This window comes from Delphinapterus leucas, chromosome 1, assembly GCF_059928025.1.
Source record: "Delphinapterus leucas isolate spDelLeu-1000000601 "Yukka" chromosome 1, BTC_Dleu_Yukka2, whole genome shotgun sequence".
Taxonomy (NCBI): Eukaryota; Metazoa; Chordata; class Mammalia; order Artiodactyla; family Monodontidae; genus Delphinapterus; species Delphinapterus leucas.
In genome coordinates this window covers 178,142,821-178,167,246 of record NC_143129.1, presented here as the reverse complement: position 1 = coordinate 178,167,246, position 24,426 = coordinate 178,142,821, and the positions used below count along the sequence as shown (strand labels likewise).

Genomic DNA, 24,426 nt, shown 5'->3' with positions numbered 1-24,426 from the left:
GCAATTAATTCTTCCTCTTTATCCAAATCAATTCCTCCCTCTAGAAGATCATTCCCATCAGCAAATAAACATGTTATATCTGCCATCTTAAAAAAAAAAACAAACTCTCAATTCTACATTCATCTCTACTTAGCACCTCACTTCCCTGCTCTCCTTTATAGTAACACTCTTTTAAAAAAATTAATGTATTGTTCATACTTACTATCTTTAACTCCTCTCTTCCCATTCTCTTAAAACCATTCCAAGTAGGCTTCATCCTTACCTCTCATTGAAAATACTCTTTATTAAATTCAAAGTCAGTTCTCAGTCATATGACTTGACCTCTTAGCTGCATACGACATGGTTGACTATTTCCTCCTCTTCTGGAAACACGTGCAAGTATGGTAGCTTCCAAGATGCCACATTCCCCTGGTTTTCTCATACCACCGCTCCCACCCCCCCCAACCTTGCTCTTTTTCTAATGTTTTGCCGTTTCCCTCTCCTCCCTGATTTCCAGATGGTGGAGTCTCCCAGACTTAGCCTCTCTATCTTCACTCACTCCCTTGGTAATCTCATCCAGTCTCACGGCTTTAAATCCATCTACATGACTCCCATTTGGCTATCTACACAAAAATCTCTAGCCTGCATTTCTCCCCTGAACTCCAGGCACATACCTTTTTCTACCTGGATGTCCTAATGTGCATTTCAAACTTAACATGCTTCAAACTGAATCTCTCATCTCTCCTGCACTTTGCCAACCCTGGCCACCCACAGTCTTACTCATCTCAGTGAATGGCAACTCTATTCCTTCAAGTGCCTAGGCTAAAAATCCTTACAGCCATCCTTGACTCCTCTCTTTCACACTCCATATCCAAACTGTGGGCTCTGTCCAATGCATCCAATTTTTATCTTTCTGCTAACACCCTAGTCCAAATCACCATCATTTCTTGCCTAGACTATTGCTACCATTTCTTAACTGATCTCCTCGCTTCTACACTTGCCATCTGACAGTCTTCTCAGCAACCTAAATCATCAGCCATTTCACTCAAAGAATATGCAAAGTCCACGAAGTCCTTATAACAGCCAGAAAGCCTTATATGTAGGACACCCTCTCCTCCATTATTTGTCCAACCTCTCCTAGTACAGTCTCCTTTGTTCACTCTGTTCCAGCCACACAGGATTCACATTACCCCTTGACTGTCCCAAGCACACTCTCACCTCTGAACCCTTGCACTGATTATTCTTTGGAATGTTGTTTCCTTAGATATCCACATGGTTCACTTCTTGTACCCATCAAGTTTTTGTTCTAATGTCACCTTCTCCATGAGGTCTACCGTGATCCCCCTAGTTATAATCTCCCCTATTCCTCATCCCCTTTACTATGCTATAGTTTTGCTTCAATAGCATTAATCATCTTCTAATATATTATATTAGGTACTTGTCAATTTATTTTATTTTTAAAATCTATTTATTTTTATTTATTTTTGGCTGCGTTGGGTCTTGGTTGCTACACATGGGCTTTCTGTAGTTTCGGCAAGCAGGGGCTACTCTTCTTTGTGGTGCGAGGGCTTCTCATTGCAGTGGCTTCTCTTGTTGCAGAGCACGGGCTCTGGGCGCACGGGCTTCAGTAGTTGGGGCACACGGGCTCAGTAGTTGTGGCGCACGGGCTTAGTTGCTCTGCGGCATGTGGGATCCTCCTAGACCAGGGCACGAACCCGTGTCCCCTGCGTTGGCAGGTGGATTCTTAACCACTGCGCCACCAGGGAAGCCCTGTACTTGTCATTTTAAATATGTCTTTCCTCATTTGAATTTAATCTCCAGTAGGATTTTTTGTCTGTTTTATTCAGTCATGTATCCCCAGCATCTAAAACAATACCAGGCACAGAGTAGGCAATCCATAAATATTTGCTGAATGAACAAATGAAGGATAAAAGAAGAATTAACTGAGCAAAAGGACTGTACTGCCATTTAAGGAAAGTCAAGCCCTCTATTTTAAATGCCAAACTCCTCATAACAACTAATTACTTGATACCACCACTTAAATGTTTAAAGAGGTAAAAAAAAAAAAAAAAACCTCTTCCAAATGTTTCTTCTCCATTTCAGCAAATGGCCCCACTACCTACCTAAGTGAACAAACCTGAAACATAAGTTAGCCTTGATTGACCCTCTCACCCCCCCATATCCAATCCATCAAGAAGTCCCATCATTTTTAACACAAAAATTCAGCTCAAATTCATTCACTTCTCTTTATCTCCACTGTTAGGACTCTAGTCCAAGTCATCACAGTCTCTCACCTGTACTATTCTGATAGCCTCCTACCTGTTCTCTCTGCTTTATTTTCTTGCCTTCTTTAATCTATTTCCTAAATAGCAGCAAAAGTGTTCCTAAAAATGTAAACAGGATCATAATATTCCTTTGCTTAAAATCCCAAAATCTCACAGACTATGGTCTGTGAATGATTTGGCTTTCATCTACACCTCAACTCCATCTGTGCCACTCTACCCCTTGCTCATTATGCTACATCCACAAAGCTCTGTTTTCAGTTCCTCCAATATGTCCTCTTCTTCGTATATGCCATTATCACTTCCTTCCCTGCTGCATCTTTCATATCTCAGCAAAAAAGGTCGTCTTCTGTTTAAAGTAGATCTCCCCCTCTTATTCTGTATCTCATTCCTCATTTCCTTCATAACTGTTTTTTTTTTCTTCCCCATTACAGTATAAGCTCCATGAGGGTAGGGGTCACCTACCCTCATGTAAAAGGGAGGGGGCGGTAACTCACGTAACTCCGAAATGTCGGAGAAGTACTGTAGGTCTCTCTCAACTATAAGAGCTGTCATTCCAGCACTCATCACCACCATACTCCCTCCAGATGCTCCCTCCTTCTATCATTTCAAAAGGAATGCAAGACAAGGTTTCATTGGCAAATCACATTAATTCCAACTGCTATGGACTGAATTCTGTCCTCCCAAAATTCGTATGTTGAAGTCCTAATCTCAGTGTGATGGCATATGGAGACGGGAGCTTTGGGAGATAATTAGGTTTAGATACTCTTATAAACAGAGGAAGAGATACCAGAACTTACTCTTTGCCATGTAAGGACACGGCAGGCTCACTAGCTCTCTGAAAGCCAGGAATAGAGCCTTCACCAGCACCCTGATCTCAGACTCCTAGCCTCCAGAATTGTGAGAAATAAGTTTCTGTTGTTAAATCCCCCCAGACTTTGGTATTTTGTTATGGCAGCCTGTGCTAAGACACCAACCAAAATGAGATGCTCCAGTCTCATCTGTAATAAAACCAAATACACATGTAAAAAGATACCTGATACAGTAGCATTCTTTATCAAGATTCTGCTCTTAACCCAAACTGTTCCACTGTTTTTTGATGCTCTTTTCCAAAGAGCTACACTTTTGAAGACTGAGCACTGTTAAAACTATCACCCTAGGCTTCCCTGGTGGCGCAGTGGTTGAGAGTCCGCCTGCCGATGCAGGGGACACGGGTTTGTGCCCCGGTCCGGGAAGATCCCACATGCCGCGGAGCGGCTGGGCCCGTGAGCCATGGCCGCTGAGCCTGCGCGTCCGGAGCCTGTGCTCCGCAACGGGAGAGGTCACAACAGTGAGAGAGGCCCGCGTACCACAAAACAAAAAACAAAAAACAAAAAAAAACTATCACCCTAGATACCCATCACTTGCAAATACTCAAATGCTAGAAGACGTCACATCTGGTACCAAAGGGTGGGGGTAGCACCCTCCCCTCAGCTACCATCTAACTTAGCCACCACCATGCACTGAAATGGGTGAGTCAGGCACACCAAGACATACCAACAACTGTGTTTTATTCAGAAAGACTCACTGATGTTTCAGTTAGGAAGTAATTTTGGTTGCGACTCATGACAGCGTATAGAAACATTTCCCCAGGCAATCTTCCCATGGGATTTCTGCCTAAATGAGAATCTCATAGGACTCTTTATTAAATTAGTGGTTGTTTTTTTTTTAAAGTAGACATTCAAGAAGCTCAGTTTCCACCCCTCTAAAACTAGGCTCTAATTGTAGATTAGAGGGAAGCAGAAACTAGATTCTTTGAGACATTTTGTTAGAAAATTACTTTTAAACATTCAGGAGCTAATATATTTTATAAAAGGGAACAGTCTAACATTGTTTCTTTTTTTTTAATGGCGATTTTTTTCTTTATTGAGAAACTTAAGACTTGGGTAACATTGTATTTTTAAAAAATTCAGATCCCTGGGACTTCCCTGGTGGTGCAGTGGTTAAGAAGTCATCTTGCAGTGCAGGGGACGCTGTTTCGATCCCTGGTGGGGGAACTAAGATCCCACATGCCGCAGGCCTACTAAGCCCGTGCCGCAACTAGAGAGACCGTGCACTCACTCTGGAGCCTGCGCAACCACAACTAGAGAGAAGCCTGCGCGCCACAACTATAGAGAAGCCTGTGCACCACAACGAAGATACTGCACCGCAATGAAAAGATCCCACGTGCTGCAACTAAGGCCCGACCCAGCTAAAAAATAAATAAATAATAATAATAAAAAAAATTCAGATCCGTCGTAGAATCTGAATTACAAAGTCAGTTATTTCTCTGATACTTCTACCTTGGGGATTTCAAAGCATTGCCTTTAAACTTAGTAGTTAACAACAACAACAAAACATCCCATGTCTATCTTATAGGGAGAAATAAGGAAAAATAAGCAAAGTAGATGCCAACAGGCTATGAAGGTCCAGAGCTCCACGTCTACAAGAAAGAGCAATACCCATGCCAAAGGCATAAAGCTTAGTTACGAAACAGAGAAAGGCAGTATTTGTATTTTGTGAGTGGAACATCAAAGCTACTCTGAAATGGGGCCTGGACAACAAGTACAATGGCAGTAGGATGTTTAAGCCAATAAGACCCTCTGCATTCTAGAATCTGTGATTCTAGATTTTAATCAATATTGCACTAAGTACAATAAAGGACAAAGTGCTAGAAAAGGAAATGCTCCAAAGTACAAAATTCTGAAGGCTCTAAAATAATACTAATCTTCAAAAAATTTTAATGATTAACATCTCTTTATCTTTCCAATAATTTAAAAGAATTTCATCTGTACAAAACCCAGCCCCACTCGTGACTATCCGCTGTCAGTATGCTCCTCCCTCCTATATTTGCCTATTGCAAAGGAAAGAAACAGAACTTACAGCTTTGGGGAAGCAAAATGTAGCTTCTTCTCGTGAAATGATTTTAAGCCCCTGGCCTAGACATTCACAGCAGTCATTACAGAAATAAACGAAACATAAACCAGCTTTCCCGACCCCTTTAAAAACAGAATCTTCTGCTCCTCCTCCATATTTCTCCCAGAAAGATATGGTAACTTGCTCATAGTTACAGGGAGAACTGGTGATTTTCCAGGAAATGAAACTCATGTCTCCTCACTTTCAGTCCAGTGGCCTTTCCAATACACCATGTTGTCTTCCGTTTAGGAATCAAAGTAAATCAAGGCCTAAATAAGTATGGAATCTGCCCAAGGGGTACCCAAGTCTCCTTAGTCCTAGAGTGAATTCCAACCTTGAAAAGCCAATGAAGAATGTTTGGGAAGAGCTTGCCAACAAATCTAGCAGAATACTTTATACTCAGTGGACTCTATTTCTCCATCACACCAGCCCCTCCAATCTCATAACTGTGCCTTTTCAAACTGTCCCGCCTCATGAGTGCAAAAACAATTTGTGTGTGTGTGTGTGTGTGTTTCTTCCCCAAGAAAGATTAGGTCAAAAGAGAAAATAATCTAGTTTCTTTCTGCCAGAATTGTGGCATAGTGGGACTGTGTAGGAATGTACCTACTGTGGAATCTTCCCACACTCCTGATTTGTTAAAAGTAACCAGCAGAGGCATGTTCCATACACTCCCCAAATACCTGAGCTGGCAACAACAAGATATTCAGAGATCTTAGCCCTGGGACAATAGCTTCTGTCAGTCAACTACAGTTCTCACGACTGTGCTTCTTCTGCTCTTACTTCAACTTCATACCAAAGAACATATCACACCTGTACAAGTACTTCAGAAAACCACACAAATGAATTCACACAGTAGTATAGCAATTTTGGCAGGGTACCAATACTAATGATAAAGTATAATTAAAAAAAAATTCAAAGACCTTACACAAGCATTTTACTCTTAGCATTTACAAGCAGATTTGACAAAGGATCTGGGGCCCCGGTAATCTGTTCTTGAGACCAACACCTAAAGGATCAGGTAGAGTTTCCACACAAAGGGGGTTACCTGATAAGGAAGCAAAGATCAGCATTTTCTCTCTTACCTGAAGCCAAAGGTCGGATCCACTCTTTGCTATTTAGGTCAAGCCTCCAGAGGTCATTGAAGGCAGCATTGCAGCTGCTTTGGGTGCAGCCTCCAAACACATACATAGACTGATTAGCATCATAATAGCACGCACCTAGAAAGAAAACAACAAATGAGTAACTGATGTCTAATTCTGAAGCCACTCTAAACCTTAACTATAGCCCACATCTTTCAAAGATCAATTACTTCACACATTCCGCAGTTGTTCCCAGGTATCAACCTTTCTATAACCAGCCTCCTGTCTTCAGGTTGATCAATATCACATTAACCTTTAAAATAAGGACCAGAGAAAAGCTATGGAAATGTTATGTTATTTCTGAGCACACTAAGCAAACTGACAATGATATCATTAAATAAGACAATATAATTCTAGCAAGAGAACACAAGAATTCAGACTAAGGGTGTTCAATGAGTGAAATTTCAGCACAGCTGCATAATTAATCTAAATCTGCATTATTATCATCTAGGGCTAGGAGAAGACAGTCAGCGCTAACAGAAGTACTCTGTCCTCCCGTTCCTCTCCACCTGTCCTCCTCTTATTGCTTTTGCTTTCAAATGAAACATGAGGCACAAAACAATAACAAGACTTTATATGAAAGAGAATGACAGAAAACAATTTTAAGAACCTGCTGTATGTATAAATAAATAAAATTTAAAATTTCAAAAGAAAAGAAAACAATTTTAATGAATGCCATAAAGTAATCACACATACAGAACCAATGTAGCTCAGCGATCTCAGAAGTAGTATGGTCCCCAAACAACTGAGAGAAAAAACATGAAAGTCATTAAGCTCCTAGGTGTGCATCCAAAAGCCACCAAGGCCGACTGGTTGGTGCTGAATAGAAAACCAATGCAGTAGGTAACAGTTAAAAAGCACCAAGGTCTCCAAGAAAAGCCTTTTTAATTAGATGACTATATACACCTCACCAATGGGCACTATTCTGAAGAAAAGAGTCAATGACTGTGAGAGGGGCTGTTCCCGTAAAACCAGAAAGACCAGAGCCAGAGTCTAGACAAGAGACATGAAAGCTAAGCGCTGCCACCTTGCTTCTCATTGGAAAGTTCATTTAGCCTCTGTCCTTTGGAAAAGATGACCATGCGCTCCTTCCAGTCCTGCATTTACCATCTTGTATTTCAGGAAAAGGGCCGAGCAAAACTTCATTCATTTCATGCATACCACTGGGAAAAACAGACCTCTCAATGTGAAACTAGGCTAAAACAGTTAAGCGTCACATGAAAGAAAGGGTAAAGGGAAAAGAAATTCAGAGATTCAACCCACTAGTGCATGGCTTCAGTGATCATCCGGTTTATCTGTAGGTCTTGTTCAGTTTAGCACACCACCGTTTCACCACCGTTTCTAAGATCTCTTCTGAACTCTGGCACCACTTATTCAAGTTCAGAAAAAGGGAAACACCACTGCTATAATTACCTCTGTGATATATACTAGCTCTGGGAATAACCCTCCTTTTTTATTTTTTCTTAACTCAGCCCACTTGATATGCCTTTAAGGACTCTCTACACTAAGAAAGCCCAAGTCCAAAAATTGGATGAGTTAAGAGATAATAAAAGCAATGTGTTCAGTCACACCCAGTAATCTCAGCCAGTGGAAGGAGTAAATCCAAAACATCTGGGACTTTACTGGGGGCACAGTGGTTAAGAATCCGCCTGCCAATGCAGGGGACACGGGTTTGATCCCTGGTCCAGGAAGCTCGCACATGCGGCAGAGCAACTAAGCCCGTGCGCCACAACTACTGAGCCTGAGTTCTAGAACCCCTGAGCCACAACTACTGAAACCGTGTGCCTAGAGCCCGTGCTCTGCAACAAGAGAAGCCACCGTAATGAGAAGCCTGCACACCGCAATGAAGAGTAGTCACTGCTCGCCACAACTAGAGAAAGCCGGCGCACAGCAACAAAGTCCCAAAGCAGCCAAAAATAAATAAATAAATAAAATTAAAAAAAAAAAAAATCTGACCTCTGATGCTGTGCAATAACAGAGCTACAGACTTTTCAAATTAACAAAGAAATTAAAGAAACTAGAGATGTGAAGAAATGAAATACCATTTAATCATCAACAGGCTCACATCTGCAAAATACTTAATTACTCCCAGAACTCAAACATGCTACAATGGTATATGAAGGTTTAGATGATCTTACACTTGCCACTGACTTTCTTCCTTTTTTTTTTTTTTGGCTGTGCCCTGAGGCTTGCGGGATCTTAGTTCCCTGACCAGGGATCGAACTCGGGCCCCCACAGTGAAAGCACCAAGTCCTAACTACTGGACTGCCAGGTAATTCCCCCATCCCCTTTTTTATTCCTACTGACTTTCTTTGCCTTTGAAAATAACTTCTAATCCATATCTAAATCAGTTTTTTAATTAACATCCCAATAAGAAAGTCTATTAAGAAGTAAAATCCTGGGAATTCCCTGGCAGTCCAGTGGTTAGGACTCTGTGCTTTCACTGCCAGGGCCCAAGTTCAATCACGCAAGCAGCGTGGCCCAAAGGAAAAAGAAGAAGAAAAAAAAATAAGAAGTAAAACCCTATGTAAGTCCACTGCTCATGTTTCAGGTTTGTTGAGAACTGCAAATAACAAAGGATCAAGTTAGATGACATTAAACAAACAAAAAGGATAATTACTGAAGCCACACTTTAATCTCCACTAAAGGGGGCAAGCTTCAGGTATCTTGGTCTTCTCATACATACCTTTTTGAACTAGCTACTCCAACAACTGGGGCAATTTTGAATTGAACTGACTGGTGCCTGGCATAAAAGAACATTCTCTTCCACCTGATAATCCATAACCCCAGAACAGAAACTAGCAATGTCCTCTGGCTTCTGAAACCTTAACTGATCTTCATTATAACAATGTTTAATAAAACAAATCCATGATTTCATAACTAAAAGAGTCAGTAGCTCATTTATGTCCCACTATTCCTCAAAGATCAACTCTTGGCAGCTGCTTCCTTCATGCAGCAAAAAAGCACAGCGCCTTTATTTTTCAAAGAGGTAGCAAACATTCTTCTTCTCTATTTGGACTGAAAACCTAGCCAGCAGCTGGGCCCCATGAGGTCCTTACCACGTGTATTTTAATGCTATACTAAAATAAGGCAATTGGCATTTTCCTGCTTCTCTTTGAGCAAACAAAGGTTTCTGGAAGAGGAAGGTACAGCCCAAACCCTATGCAAAGCTAATGGGACTGAAACGACAAGTTTCACACACTGTAGTTTCAATATCCAGCAGTCATTATCAACAAAGCTTGGAGAGGAAGGGAGTCAATTTAGGCAGCTATGTTTAGAACTCAGATATAATGGGAATGAGAAACAGCCATCAATAATACACTCAAATATTTTAAGCATCCTACTGAACTCTGTTTGCCTCTTTTTATTTAAGATGCATATATGTTGGTCTGGGTGGGGGTTGGGGACCCAACTTCAATGAGCCTTTCAGAAAAAATTAAGAATTTAAGCAAATACCACTGCTCAAGTAAATACTTCCTTTTACCAAAGTTCTCCACCCAAACAGAACATTCTCCTTTCAGAACATCTAGACCACTGGAATGTGCTATACAAAAGTTACCATTCGTAGTACGGTATGACTGCTCTGCTAAGAAATAACATTGAGAACGTGATTATTCCAACTGCTAGATCTCTTCAAGCTTTCTGAAATGTGCTTGACTGCTCCACGAACAACTATTGCAAGTCACATACCTCAAGTTAAAATCTAATAATCCCTACTCGAAGACAAGCCAAATATGCACAATTACACTCACGACAAGCAAAGAGTTCCTCAGTGTTCTGAATACTTTTCCTACTATATTATAATCCTCTGAAGTTCAAGGTCTTCCAGTTGTTTCATATTTTCCACGGTGCCTGGTAGTCACTAGATTAATGTTCACTGAACTCTAATTTTTGCACTTTCAGAGGTTAAATTATCTTGTTCCCTCACTTGTCTCCAGGGAAAGGTCCTGAGGCATTTATCCCATGCTTAGAGACTATGCTGTCATGTGTCTCACATCTACAAGCCAGGACATACTTGAAGGCCTGTAATTAAGTAACTATGGAATAAGAAAGGTTGGTTATCCAGTCTGGGCCTGCTGGCTATTGCAGGAGCAAGATTAGCAAGTGTATGGAATGACCTGACCATATTTGGAGCCTAAACACTAAAAGGCTTTTCAAAACATAATGCTGGGGATTCAACAGACTCCTATGTCAATCTGAAAGGGACATTCTACCTTAATCAAGAATTGCATGATTGGCCATGAACACACTCATCAAATAACCAGGAGAACTGGCTTCATTTTACTTTCCCTGCATTTTTTTGTCCCAGACTTTTACCTAAGAAAGAAGCTCTATCGCTCATATCTTTGTTACACAATTCCACAAAATAGATGTCAACTATGAACCTGGTGTTATGAAAGGTGCACAGGTGTCTAAGACATGGAGCCTGACTGTCCTCAAGTAGACAACAATCTTGCGGAGGAGACATCATCATCGTCCTATAATTTTGCAGGTTAAAATATATTTTTACAAGTGTTTCCTCAATTAAATTTCCTAGCAACCCTGTGGCACAAACAGAACTTACCATACGCATTTTACAGATGAGGAAATTGTGGGTTAGAGGAGCCAAGGAATTTGCTTCCCAAGTCTAAAGTTCTTCCTTTGCATGCAGCCTCTCTTACACAGATAATTATGGTAAAAGACAGATGGTAAAACATTAAGAAGAAGGTATGAAGAGTGTATTAAACGAGTATAAGCAGAAAAAGAGAAGAGCTTAATCTCCATGGTGGGGAATTTGAGAGTAGTGTGAAAGACGGTGGCTTTTGGCTTTGTCTCCAAGATGGGTTTTAGAGGTCAGGACATTTTCAATCAATTAACATGGGGCGAACAAGTCTAGGGGCGAAAGAGCAATGGGAGGGGAAGGGAAAATGAAATCAGGGCATCCAAACAAAGCCATGAGGTAGGGAAGTTGAAGACAAACAAGGAATCTCGTGTGGGCAGAGCCTGGCTGTGTAAGGATGCAGCAGTGAGTCAGGCTGAAAAGGTAGGCTTGGTGAATGCCAGGTGGGGTGGAAACTTCTACATGCAGTGCAAAAAGGCTCAGGCTTTTTGGCAGAGGAGTGACAAGGCTGGTTTTATGGTTCAGATTTGCAGTTTTTCCCGACAGGAGCTCCTGTCATTTTGAACAAGTCAATTCTTTGTGTGCAGGATCACCCCATTCACTGCACGGCATTTAGCAACCCAAGTAGGTCCTTGCCTACTAACTGCTTGTAGTACTTTCCAGTCAAGACAATAAACAATGGCCTTACACATTTCCAGATGCCCTAGGAGGTGGCACTGTCCCCAGTTTTGGAGATGGCTGCCAAGTGTCTACACCAGGTTCAGATGAAGAGAGAAGAAAGGCAAGAAGATTGTATAGAAAAGACTTAGGGGGACTTCCCTGGTGGTCCAGTGGTTAAAACTCCACGCTTCCACTGCAGGGGGCGTGGGTTCAATCCTTGGTTGGGGAACTAAGATCCCACATGCCACGGCCAAAAAAAAAAAAAGAAAGAAAGAAAAGATTTAGGAAAGATGGAATGATTAAGTCATAAGTGTGAGTAATGGGGGGCGTGGTAAAAGGAAAGATATGAGAGAGATTGCAGAGATAGAACAGAATCAACAAGATTTGACTTTTGTTGTTGAGGGAGGGAGAAGAATTGAGGATTAATCCAAGATTTCAAGCTTGTATAATTGAGAGAATGATAATGCCATTAACTAAATTAAAGAGAGGAGAAAATTGGGGGGAAACTACTGAATTCTACTTTTGGCTCACTAAGTATGAAACATCTGTGAATCTCTGTGGCAGTATGAGCAAAGAACTGGAAATGTGGATCTCAAGCTCCACGTGAGCTAGGCGTAAGGAATAAAATAGAGCTAAAGGGAGAAATACAGAGATGGAAGTTGAAGGAGCTAAGGAAAATAATTAAAGGAATGCCTTGTTTTCAACCTATTCTGAAAACTGCCCATTCCCTGTAATAACCCTCTTCAGTTTGCCAGCTAGATAGCACGTGGAGACTGATGGAAGAAAACAATAAAAGAGACAGACCGAAAGAGACAACGGAAGACAATGAGAAGCCTTTTCTTGGATATCAAGTAAGGAAATGAAACTACCAAGTAAGGAAATGAAAAAAAAATTTAAGCAAAAACAAGTATCAAAACCCACCAACCTCTGAGCTTCTGTGAGCTTACTCATGGTACTATTCCTTTCTATTTCCCCTTCAAAAAACTGCCTCTATTTTGTGGTAATACTCTTTTTCGAAAGCTAGTTAACTGAAAAATATTTTTTCCCCTCTCTTATCAAAAAGCCAAACTGTTGCTATGATAATTATTCACCCCTATTTCCTATTCTAGTTTCAATTTTACCCTGATTCATTTGATTTCCCTCTTAGGGTTCTAAAACTATTTGTTTCCAAACACCATCCTAAAAAAAGTCCTGTCTTTAGAAACCTCGTCTTTGCTTCTCATTCCAATCATCTGTAGGTAACTGAAGTTACCCCTCCCTCAACAATAAATACTGGACCTAATATGGATCCTCCTGTAATTTCATTAAATGTTCTCAGCAAGGACTCATGTATAGTTTATTGCAGTCATGATCAAAGTGTGGTCTGTGGACTCCTGAAAACATGTGAGACTCTTTCAAAAGTACTTTTATAATAATAATAATACGTACTAGTAGTAGTAGTAGTTGTAGAAGTAGTAATTTATTGTTTTTTTTCACTGTGTTGACATGTGCACTAATGGTGCCAAAGCAATGCTGGGGAAAACTGCTGCAGCCTGTGCATGACTCAAGGTAAGGGAACTCAACTACTCTAGTGTCACTGTGCTCTTCACTACCACACACTCACAGATTAAAACAAATGAAGCCAGTTCTGACTTCACAGATCCCCCAAAGAGTCTCATAGATGCCTTCCTCCCCCAAAGTCCAGGAATCACACTTTGAGATCTACTGCTCCAGGGGATTTACAACAGCACAAAAATAGCTCCCTGAGAGAACTGAAAACACAGCAAATAGTTTGACCCATTCCTTTGATCTATTTAGATACAATTCAAAGACAACGATGAGTTATCATTATTTACGGAACTCTCCTCTGGATATGAGAGTACAGCATATGGTCTGCGGCAGTCAACCACCAAGAGGCCTCCAAGGATCCTCACTTCCTGGTATTACACCCTTGGTCAATCCCTGTGTGACTTATAGGATAGAACAGAAAAGATGGTATTCACTTCAGAGCTTAGGGTGTAAAAGATACCCTGGCTGCTGTCTTAGTGTCTGTCTCTGTTTCTCAGATCACTCATTTTGTGGAAAGTCAGCTGGCAAGTTGTGAGCAGCTCTATGGAGAGGTCCATGTAGTAAGGGACTGAGTCTCTTATCAACAGTTACTGAGTGAGCTTGGAAGCAGATTCACCGGGCCCCAGTCAGGCCCTCAGGTGACTGTAGCCCCAGCTGACAGACTGACGGCAACCTCACGAGAGACCCTGAGCCACAACCTCCCAGCTAAGCCACTCCCAAATTCTTTTTTTTTTTTTTTTTGCGGTACGCGGGCCTCTCACTGTTGTGGTCTCTCTCGCTGCAGAGCACAGGCTCCGCACGCGCAGGCTCAGCGGCCATGGCTCACGGGCCCAGCCACTCCGCGGCATGTGGGATCTTCCCGGACCGGGGCACGAACCCGCGCCCCCTGCATCGGCAGGCGGACTCCCAACCACCGCGCCACCAGGGAAGCCCTACTCCCAAATTCTTGACCCTCAGGAACACTGTGAGATAATGTTATTTTAAGCTGCTAAGTCTGCAGGTAATTTTTACACAACATGGATAACCAATAACTCTCCTTCCCCTCAAGAGCTCAAAATATGGCTTAAAAAAAAAAAAAGACACAAACATACAAGTTAACAATGAAAGACAATGTGAGTTAAGTGCCAAATTAGTATTCCAGACATAAGCTCAGAACAGGAAAAATTTTTCTGTGGGCTAGAGAGTTGAGAAAAGGTTTCCCAAAGGAGCTAGAACTTCAACTGAGTTTTCAAGGAGAAGCAGGCTTCAGCTAAGTGGATGGGAATACTCTAGAGAGGAAGAATCAAGTACAGCAAAGTGACAACTTGAAAGAGGAGAACTCTTGGGAAAAGTTGGGAGATGAAGTGGTAATTTAGAAATAAGTCAACTTAAAGAGGGTTTTAAATATAAGACTAAGTTTTTATCTTGTAGGCACTGGATAGACACTGAAGCTTTCTGTTTTTCTTTTTTTAAAATTAATTTATTTTTGGCTGCGTTGGGTCCTCGTTGCTGCACGTGGCCTTTCTCTAGTTGCGGCGAGCGGGGGCTACTCTTCATTACAGTGCGTGGGCTTCTCATTGCAGTGGCTCCTCCTGTTGCAGAGCTTGGGCTGTGGGCGTGCGGGCTTCAGTAGTTGTGGCACACGGGCTCAGCAGCTGTGGCTCGCAGGCTCTAGAGCACAGTCTCAGTACCTGTGGTGCACAGGCTTAGCTGCTCCGTGGCATGTGGGATCTTCCCGGACCAGGGGTCAAACCCGTGTCCCCTGCATTGGCAGGCGGATTCTTAACCACTGCACCACCAGGAAAGTCCTGAAGGTTTCTGAATACAGAAGTAATATAACTAAAGCAGCAATTCTGAGAACTTTCTAAGCGGCTTTCTTCTCCTGTCAATGAACTTTCTTTATGTAAAACCATTAATACATACAGCTTTTGTGGCCTAAGATAGATCACATCTCAGTCTCACTTTGATGGAGGGATATAAATCACGAATAGAATAAAATGGTATCGGGAATCCCCTGGTAGCCCTGTGGTTAGGACTCGGTGCTCTCACTGCCAGGGCCTGGGTTGAACCCCTGGTGGGGGAGCTAAGATCCTGCAAGGCGTGGGGTGCAGCCGGAAAAAAAAAAAAAAAAAAAAAGAATAAAATGGCATCTACAAAAATCAATTAAAATGGAGAGTTAATTCTAGAAAAAGTTGGGGCTTCCCTGGTGGCGCAGTGGTTAAGAATCCGCTTGCCAATGCTGGGGACACGGGTTCAAGCCCTGGCTCGGGAAGATCCCACATGCCGCAGAGCAACTAAGCCCGTGCACCACGACTACTAAGCCTGCACTCTAGAGCCCTTGAGCCACAACTGCTGAGCCGACGTACCACAACTACTGAAGCCTGTGTGCCTAGAGGCTGTGCTCCGCAACAAGAGAGGCCTGCGCACCACAACGAAGACCCAACGCAGCCAAAAATAAATAAAATATATTTTTTTAAAAATCCTAAAAAAAAAAAAAAATTCTAGAAGTCAAAAACTCTAAATTGTCTATTTGCCAAAACATTTTATTTATAATGTGACCACTTAAATTTGTATTTTATAAACAATAACCTTCATGTTCAAAATTTTTGTGTGACCCTAGTCAAATTCAGTGTTTGCTGAACATACACTACGTTAAGATAAAGAGTTATTGCAAAAATTAGTGCTAAGCTCTGGCTACTCCCTAAACAGGATCCCAGAAAAACCCTCATGTATGCCTTTCCTTTGTTTGCCTCTTACATGATGTCAAATGTTTAAAAACCTAAGCATAACACCTTGACCTCTTTGCAGTAGAGACAGTACAAAAATCCAATGAAAAAGCAGAATACAAAATTATATCACAGTGCCTACAATATATTTAGGCTCATGCTCTTCCCTAATTCTGATTGTAAAATTAATATAAACCCTTATTTAACATTTTCTTCATTAAGAAGTCAGACAAAATACAAGCCTCCAAAGTAGCTTTTGGAAACACGACCACAGGCAGGATGGGATCTGCTTTCACAGTAAATACTTACTGTGTGAGAACCGCTGAGTGATTGGGGTTCCAGGATAAGGGTAAGTCCGACTCTCCCACTGAATGTTTCCTTCCTGGACAGCCTTTATGAAACCATGATAACACTGGTGGGCTACACCTAAGGACAAAAATAACAAAAGCTTCAGCCTGGACTCTTCACTTGTAAATCAAATTATTAAAACTGCATCTATTAATTGTCATCACTTTTATAAGACATAAGTTTCTTTGAGGAACTCCAAATTTCTTTGATTTTTTCATTCAAAGACAGAAAACAGAATCACAGAATTTCAAAACTGGAAGATCTAATCCTTTCATTTTACCAAGGTTAAGTGCCTCCCTCAAGGTTACAAAATCAGCTCACACTTAAAATCTGCTCCCCTTTACATCATATCATGAGGCAACACATCAACATAATTGGTGCTATTTACTCGAAAGCAAAGGGGCTGGGAGATAATTTAGTTTTATGAGAAAAAGCGTGGTAAAACAGTCTCCGGAATATAACAGCTGTTCAGTAAATATCTATGGTTAGACCATGGCAACCAAGTATTCTCCATCTTAAACAAGGAGTAATAATAAGCTTACAGTGGATTATGAAATGATGAATTTATAACAAAGGAAAGCTGTTTTTTTAAAAAAAAAAATCAGAGTTTTGACTATAATGCTGGATGCATGTCATTATATATATGTCCAAACTCACAGAATGTACACCCTATGTAAACTACAGACTTTGGGTGACAAAGATGTATCAATGTATGATCGTCAATTGTAAGAAATGTACCCCTCTGGTGAGGGATGTTGAAAGTAGGGGAGGCTGTGCATGTCTGGGGACAAGGGTATACGGGAAACCTACAAACCTGCTCAGTTTTGCTGTGAACTTAAAACCACTCTAAAAAAGTAAAGTCTATTTTTAAAAAAGTGAGAGCTTTATACTTCTGGAACAATCTGCTTTCCCAACACATGAAACTACTTTCTTATTTCAAAGAGAAACATTTTGAATGAAGAGTACAACCAATTTTATATATATATATATATATATATATAAATTTTTAAATAAATTTATTTATTTAATTTTGGCTGTGTTAGGTCTTCATTGTTGTGTGTGGGCTTTCTCTAGTTGTGGTGAGCAGGGGCTACTCTTCGTTGCGGTGCAAGGGCTCTAGGCGCGTGGGCTTCAGTAATTGTGGTACGTGGGCTCAGTAGTTGTGGCTCGTGGGCTCTAGAGCGCAGGCTCAGTAGTTGTGGTGCACACTTAGTTGCTCCGCGCTATGTGGGACCTTCCCGGACCAGGGTTCGAATCCGTGTCCCCTGCATTGGCAGGCAGATTCTTAACCACTGCACCACCAGGGAAGCCCCAATTATTTATATTTTGAAAGAGTGTATCATTCTCGAATTTATGCCACCTTAGTGGATCCTTAAGCAGGATCACAGAACATATTTTCTAATGATGATCATTATCCCTTGGTTGAACTCACAGTTAAGAAATGGAATATTAAAAAGACATGGCCATTTTTTGGTTCTGAAGAAGCTGGGGGCAGGAGAGGAATAAAGACACATATGTACAGAATGGACTTGAGGACACGGGGAGTGGGAAGGGTAAGCTGGGATGAAGTGAGAGAGTGGCATGGACATATATACACTACCAAATGTAAAACAGATAGCTATTTTACATTATATTCTCCATAGCAAATGGAGATCAGCTCAGTGCTTTGTGACCAACTAGAGGGGTGGGATAGGGAGGGTGGGAGGGAGACACAAGATGGAGGAGATATGGGGATATATGTATATGTATAGCTGATTCACTTGCTTATAAAGCAGAAACTAACACTCCATTGTAAAGCAATTATACCCCAATAAAGATGTTTAAAAAAAGACATGCCCATTTTTAATGTGTGACCATACTGCCAACTACGCACTGGTGAAGTAATACAGATTTGCAAATGTTGAAATGAGGTAAGGCAGTAATGAATAAAAGACAGACACATAATGATTGAGGGGAAAAAAAGCTGTCTTGGCAGTGACTTCCCCCAGAAGATCTAAGAATGTGAGTACTAGGTTAAGGCTCTTCTCTCTTAAAGAAAGATCAAAATGATAAGAATGCCAAATAAAACCTAAGAATAAATTCATATATTTGATTAGATCACCACCCCTTGTCTGTGATTCTCCACCTCTATTTTAGAGGTAAAACCATCTATTTCCACAGTGTAAGGAGCCAATCTCTCCTGAGTCCATTAACTCTGCAAACAGAAGCAGGCTGTGCATACCAGTATTACCAGTTGTGAGCAGATGAGCACAGGGCCCAGCAAGCAGTTTCAACACAGCTGGTCCTTATTAGCCCTCTAGGTTGGACTTTGGACAAATGACAGGGACCCTAATCCTCAGAGAATCACTCTGATTTGAGGAAAAGATTTTAAGACTGATTCTGATCTAGAGGTTTTTCTCTCTCATATCTCTGGCTGCCTTGTTCCCAACAGGAAAGAAAAAATTGATACGACCCTTGCTTTGATCAAAGATTATTCAACTGGCTCGGTCATCTTCATTCAAAAAATGGGCCCTTTCCACCTAAAATGGAATGAAACCAAATAACTGCTACTAATTAAAACTACAGTACAACTAGTAATCTCAACATTTAGCCAAAGTTGAAATCTTGATTAGAAAATGGAGGGGGGAAAAAAAAGAGAAACTCATTTCAAAAGTAAAAGACATACATAGGGCCTGCTGTGTTTAGAGATAAAATCAAGCAGTAAATGCTTTCATAATCCCACATCTGCCACAATTAGCTACTTTAAGCTATTCATAGTTCGCTATGAGGACTGTAAAACAGTTATAATAGTCCTGACAATAATAAGAGTTATATGAAGGTTAACTATTACTGTCAATCCATATCCATCCCATCTCTACCTATTCAAGAACAATACAACATACCAGATCAACTCCAAGAATATGCAGAAAAAGAATCCTCATTTTAAAACTGGAAATTGGATTAAATACTATAGTATTCAAGCTGTTCATAAAATTAGGCAGGATAAAGAGAAAAGAAAAATGTACAATGCTAATCGTCTAACACTAAATTTTAGAACCACAATAAATTTAAGGGAGAAAAGAGAAAATGAAATTGGGAGGTAAAAATAAATCATTCAAACAAATTTTAAGTAAATAAATAAAACTTTCCACAGTACCTTTAATAAGTCTGTACCACTGTTTGCAGACAAGGGCTGCAGTTTTGTGTTCCTGGTATGGTGAGAGAAAGGACAGGATATACTCCAAAACCTCTTCTGGCAGCTCAGACATGGACCTATTATGTCTAGTCTCCTCAACCTCCAATACTGGGCGGGGCTCCTCATCTTGCTCCATTGTCCCTTCCAGCACAGTCTCTTCTTGGTCCACAGCCATGAAGCTATCATCTTCACTGTCCGAGGAGCTGGCCATGACATTCCACTTGACAGCTACAGCGGGAAAGAAACAAACATCAGTACACACTGTCTGAAGTTCTGAAATAACTCAGGCAAGGCATCCAAGCTGTTCATGATTTCTTTTAGATGCTCAATCTGAAATCTGTCCTTTAGCACTTTCCCACACCAGTTGTGAGCCACCTTAATTTATCAAGTACAGCTCAAATACCAAGGCCATCCCAAATATCTAATAAACCCCTAAAGGCTTCTGATGGTATTTTTTTCTCTCCACTGAAAACCAGAGTGACAGCCGAGTTCTGGTATAACCATAAAACCAAAAAACTTGTTCTCAACAACTCCTCTAACTCAAGGATCTGACTGGCAGACAGCAAAGGGAACAGCAACTAGCTTCCCTTGGCCAGTAATATGATTCAAGACCTCAAACTTAGAAGAAAAAACTAACTGTGGGTCCTAAAAGAGTAAAAAGAACATTCTGAGGATATGGGAATAAGAAATGACAGGTTTTTTTAGCTTTTATACAAGGTAATTCACTTAAGAGGAAAATAAATATTTCAATAACAGGCTTAACTAGCTATAATACCAAACACAAGGCAATATTTATATTAGAAAACATCATAACAGATCCAAGGAGTGAAAAACTGGAAATAATACAAATGCCCACCACCAACAGAACAGGTAGATTGTGGTACATTCACACAACAGAATACTATACAGCAAGGAACCACAGATACACACATGGGTGAATCTCTTAAACATAATACTGAGCAAAGAAGACAAAATAGTGCATACTACACGACCATGCTTATGTCAAGTTCAAAACTAGGCAAAATTAAGTTATGTTGTTGCAAGTGAGGATAGCGGTTACCAAAGGTAACAACTGGGAGGCTCCTGGGGTAGTGGTAAAGCTTCCTGATTGGGTGATGGTTACACAGATGTGTTCAGTTTGTGAAAAATTCACCCAAGTGAATACTTAACACACTTCTCTAAAGTTTACCAAAATAAGCCACTATTAACAGTTACCTCTAGTGGAGGTTAATTAATTTTTTAAAAAATATTATGGGTATTTTTAAATGTCTTTGTGCTACCTGTATTCCCTGAATTTTCTAGGAAGAGCACAAGTTAAAACACACACAGAGGGACTTCCCTGGTGGCGCAGTGGTTAGGAATCCGCCTGCCAATGCAGGGGACATGGGTTCGAGCCCTGGTCCGGGAAGATCCCACATGCCGCAGAGCAACTAAGCCCGTGCACCACAGCTACTGAGCCTGCGCTCTAGAGCCCATGAGCCACAACTACTGAGCCTGCGTCTAGAGCCCATGCTCTGCAACAAGAGAAGCCACCGCAATGAGAAGCCTGCGCACCACAATGAACAGTAGCCCCTGCTCACTGCAACTAGAGAAAGCCGCATGCAGCAACAAAGACCCAGCACAGCAATCAATCAATCAATAAATGAATAAAACATACACAGAGGCAGGTAATTCATTTATACCACACCAGTGATGTTTCATGCAAATCCTGAGGTAAAAACAGTACAATGTTCAGGAAATAGGGTGATTTATGTAAGAAGTGTGTCACAGGTTAGATTCTAGAGGAAGCAGATGCTAAAATAAAATTAGGAATGAAAAAGGTTTAATGGGGAGAACTCTTATGAGAAGAAAAGAATAGGATTTAGCAGGAGGAGCCATCAGACCATGAGGCAGATCTGACAAAGCCTGTCCAACAGAGAGCTCGGGAGCAAGGACGGCCAGCAGAGGACTCCAGTGCTGGGCAAGAAGGTGAGGCTCTTAGATCACTGCTCTGCTCACCACCACTGCCTGCCCTGAGAAGAGCATGACCTTGTTTCCAATGCTGTGGCAGACCCTGAAAGGACTAACAGCTTTCTTTTGCTACATTCCTTACAAACCGGCAGCAAGTCATTTCCTGAAGGGGCATCTGAGTTCATTTTATAATTTGTTAATACATCTGTTCCCTTGACCATACACACCTACCCTGATCATTCACTACGCCATCCACCTTACAAATTTCCAGCATTCCCTCCAGCACTAACGAGAAGGATAAGAAATAACAGGAAGAGAAGAGTGACCCTGAAATATACTTTGGGGCCTAGAGAAAGATCTGAAATGTTCCAAAAGGTGAGGGGCGGGGGTGCGAGGAGAGCAAAGAAAACAAACCTCCAACCTCATCTCTACCGCTCCTGTAATTCACACACTAATTATGTACAGCATCTTAAAAACTGGAAGAATGATCACATTAAGAAAAACATGAGTCAAAACTCATGAAATTGCTCCCAACATAATTTATCCACAAAATTAGCTCATGATACTGCAATGTATCCTAGCAAAGTGGCTGCTAGAATCTTGATGATGATGAACAACGGGTGGCTAATTAGAAGCAGGGGAGGGACGTCCCTGGTGGCACAGTGGTTAAGAACCTGCCTGCCAATGCAGGGGACACAGGTTCGAGCCCTGGTCCGGGAAGATCCCACATGCCACGGAGCAACTAAGCCCGTGCGCCACAACTACTAAGTCTGCGCTCTAGAGCCTGTGAGCCACAACTACTGAGCCCACGTGCCATAACTACTGAAGCCCACACGCTCTAGGGCCTGCGTGCCACAACTACTGAGCCTGCGTGCTGCAACTACTGAAGCCTGTGTGCCTAGAGCCCGTGCTCTGCAATAAGAGAACCCATCGCAATGAGAAGCCCATGCACCGCAACGAAGAGCAGCCTCCGCTGGCCGCAACTAAAGAAAGCCCACGTGCAGCAACGAAGACCCAACGCAGCCAAAAAAGAAAGGTAGGGGAGTAGCCTAAATCCCCCTAGCTGGGGGAGAGTGGTGGTGGCAGAGGGAGGGCAGCAGCCATTCCCTCCATTCCTCAAAAGTAGAGAAGTATTGTGATAGGTTCACTATAAACTGTGTTAAATAAAAAATCCTTAGCCACATCTGCCCTATTTTCAGTGAACTGTTTTTCCACATGCTTAACTTGCTAGAGGAAGGCCTTTCCATTTCTAGCCCTAACTCCTACCCTAAAGAGAACAGTTACATATCAAAATGACTATACTACCCAAGGCAATCTACAGATTCAATGCAATCCCTATCAAATTACCAATGGCATTTTTCACAGAACTAGAACAAAAAATCTTAAATTTTGTATGGAGAAACAAAAGACCTTGAATAACCAAAGCAATCCTGAGAAAGAAAAATGGAGCTGGAGAAATCAGGCTCCCTGACTTCAGACTATACCACAAAGCTACAGTCATCAAAACAGTATGGTGCTGGCACAAAAACAGAAATATAGATCAATGGAACAGGATAGAAAGCCCAGAAATAAACCCACACGCCTATGGTCAATTAATCAATGACAAAAGAGGCAAGACTATACAATGGAGGAAAGACAGTCTCTTCAATAAATGGTGCTGGGAAAACTGGACAGCTATATGTAAAAAAATGAAATTAGAACATTCTTTAACACCACACATAAAAATAAACTCAAAATGGATTAAAGACCTAAATATAAGACGGGATACTATAAAACTCTTAGAGGAAAACACAGGCAGAACACTCTTTGACATAAATTGCAGCAATATCTTTTTTGAGCCATCTCCTAGAATAATGGAAATAAAAACAAAAATAAACAAATGGGACCTAATTAAACTCAAAAGCTTTTGCACAGCAAAGGAAACCATAAACAAAACGAAAAGACAACCCATAGAATGGGAGAAAATATTTGCAAACTACGCAACGGACAAGAGATTAGTCTCTCTCCAAAATTTACAAACAGCTCATGAGGCTCAATAGCAAAAAAACAAACAACCCAATCAAAATAAGGGCAAAAGACCTAAATAGACATTTCTTCAAAGAAGACATACAGATGGCCAAGAGGCACATGGAAAGATGCACAACATCTCTAATTATCAGAGAAATGCAAATCAAAACTACAGTGAGATAACACTTCACACCAGTCAGAATGGCCATTATTAAGAAAAAAATCTATAGGGAATTCCCCGGTGGTCCAGTGGTTAGAACCCTGTGCTTTCACTGTCCAGGGCCCGGGTTCAATCCCTGGTCAGGGAACTAAGTTCCTGCAAGCTGCATGGCACAGCCAAACAAACATACCTACAAATAATAAATGCTGAAGAGGGTGTGGAGAAAAGTGAACCCTCCTACACTGCTGGTGGGAATGTAAATTGGTACAGCCTATGGAGAACAGTATGGAGGTTCCTTAAAAAACTAAAAATAGAGCTACCATATGATCCAGCAATCCCACTCCTGGGCATATATCCAGAGAAAAACATGGTTCGAAAGGATACATGCACCCCAGTGTTCACTGCAGCACTATTTACAATAGCCAAGACATGGAAGCAACCTCAATGTCCATCGACAGATGAATGGATAAAGAAGATGTGGCACATATACAATGGAACATTACTCAGCCATTAAAAAGAATGAAATTATGCCATTTGCAGCAACATGGATGGACCTGGAGATTATCATACTAAGTGAAGTAGGTCAGACAGAGAAAGACAAATATCATATGATATCGCTTGCATGTGCAATCTTAAAAATAATGATACAAATGAACTTATTTACAAAACAGAAACAGAATCACAGACTTAAGAGAATGAATTTATGGTTACGGGGGGAGGGGGGGAGGAGGGATAGATTGGGAGTTTGGGACTGACATGCACACACGGCTATATTTAAAACAGATAACCAACAAGGACCTACTGTTAGGGAACTCTGCTCAATATTCTGTAATAACCTAAACGGGAAAAGAATTTGAAAAAGAATAGACACATTTATATATATTACTGAATCACTATGCTGTACACCTGAAACTAACACAACATTGTTAATCAAATATA

The 24,426-nt window shown here is 41.2% G+C and overlaps 1 protein-coding gene across 8 annotated transcripts in view; it reads right to left on the bottom strand.

Moving 5' to 3' along the window:
* Nucleotides 1-24,426, bottom strand: part of FBXO42 (F-box protein 42) — a 93,310-nt gene that overhangs the window by 26,512 nt on the left and 42,372 nt on the right. For 7 of the 8 annotated variants that reach the window (XM_089900284.1, XM_089900264.1, XM_089900288.1 and 4 more), the window contains 3 exons: nt 19,332-19,598; nt 16,157-16,273; nt 6,278-6,412 (listed from right to left, as the gene is read on the bottom strand). In XM_089900284.1, coding sequence (XP_089756410.1) covers nt 6,278-6,412; nt 16,157-16,273; nt 19,332-19,581 — 502 coding nt within the window. In that variant the 5' untranslated portion in view covers nt 19,582-19,598. Of the gene's footprint in view, nt 1-6,277; nt 6,413-10,086; nt 13,483-16,156; nt 16,274-19,331; nt 19,599-24,426 lie in introns of those variants that run through there. The other variant, XM_089900304.1, reaches the window with a different exon arrangement.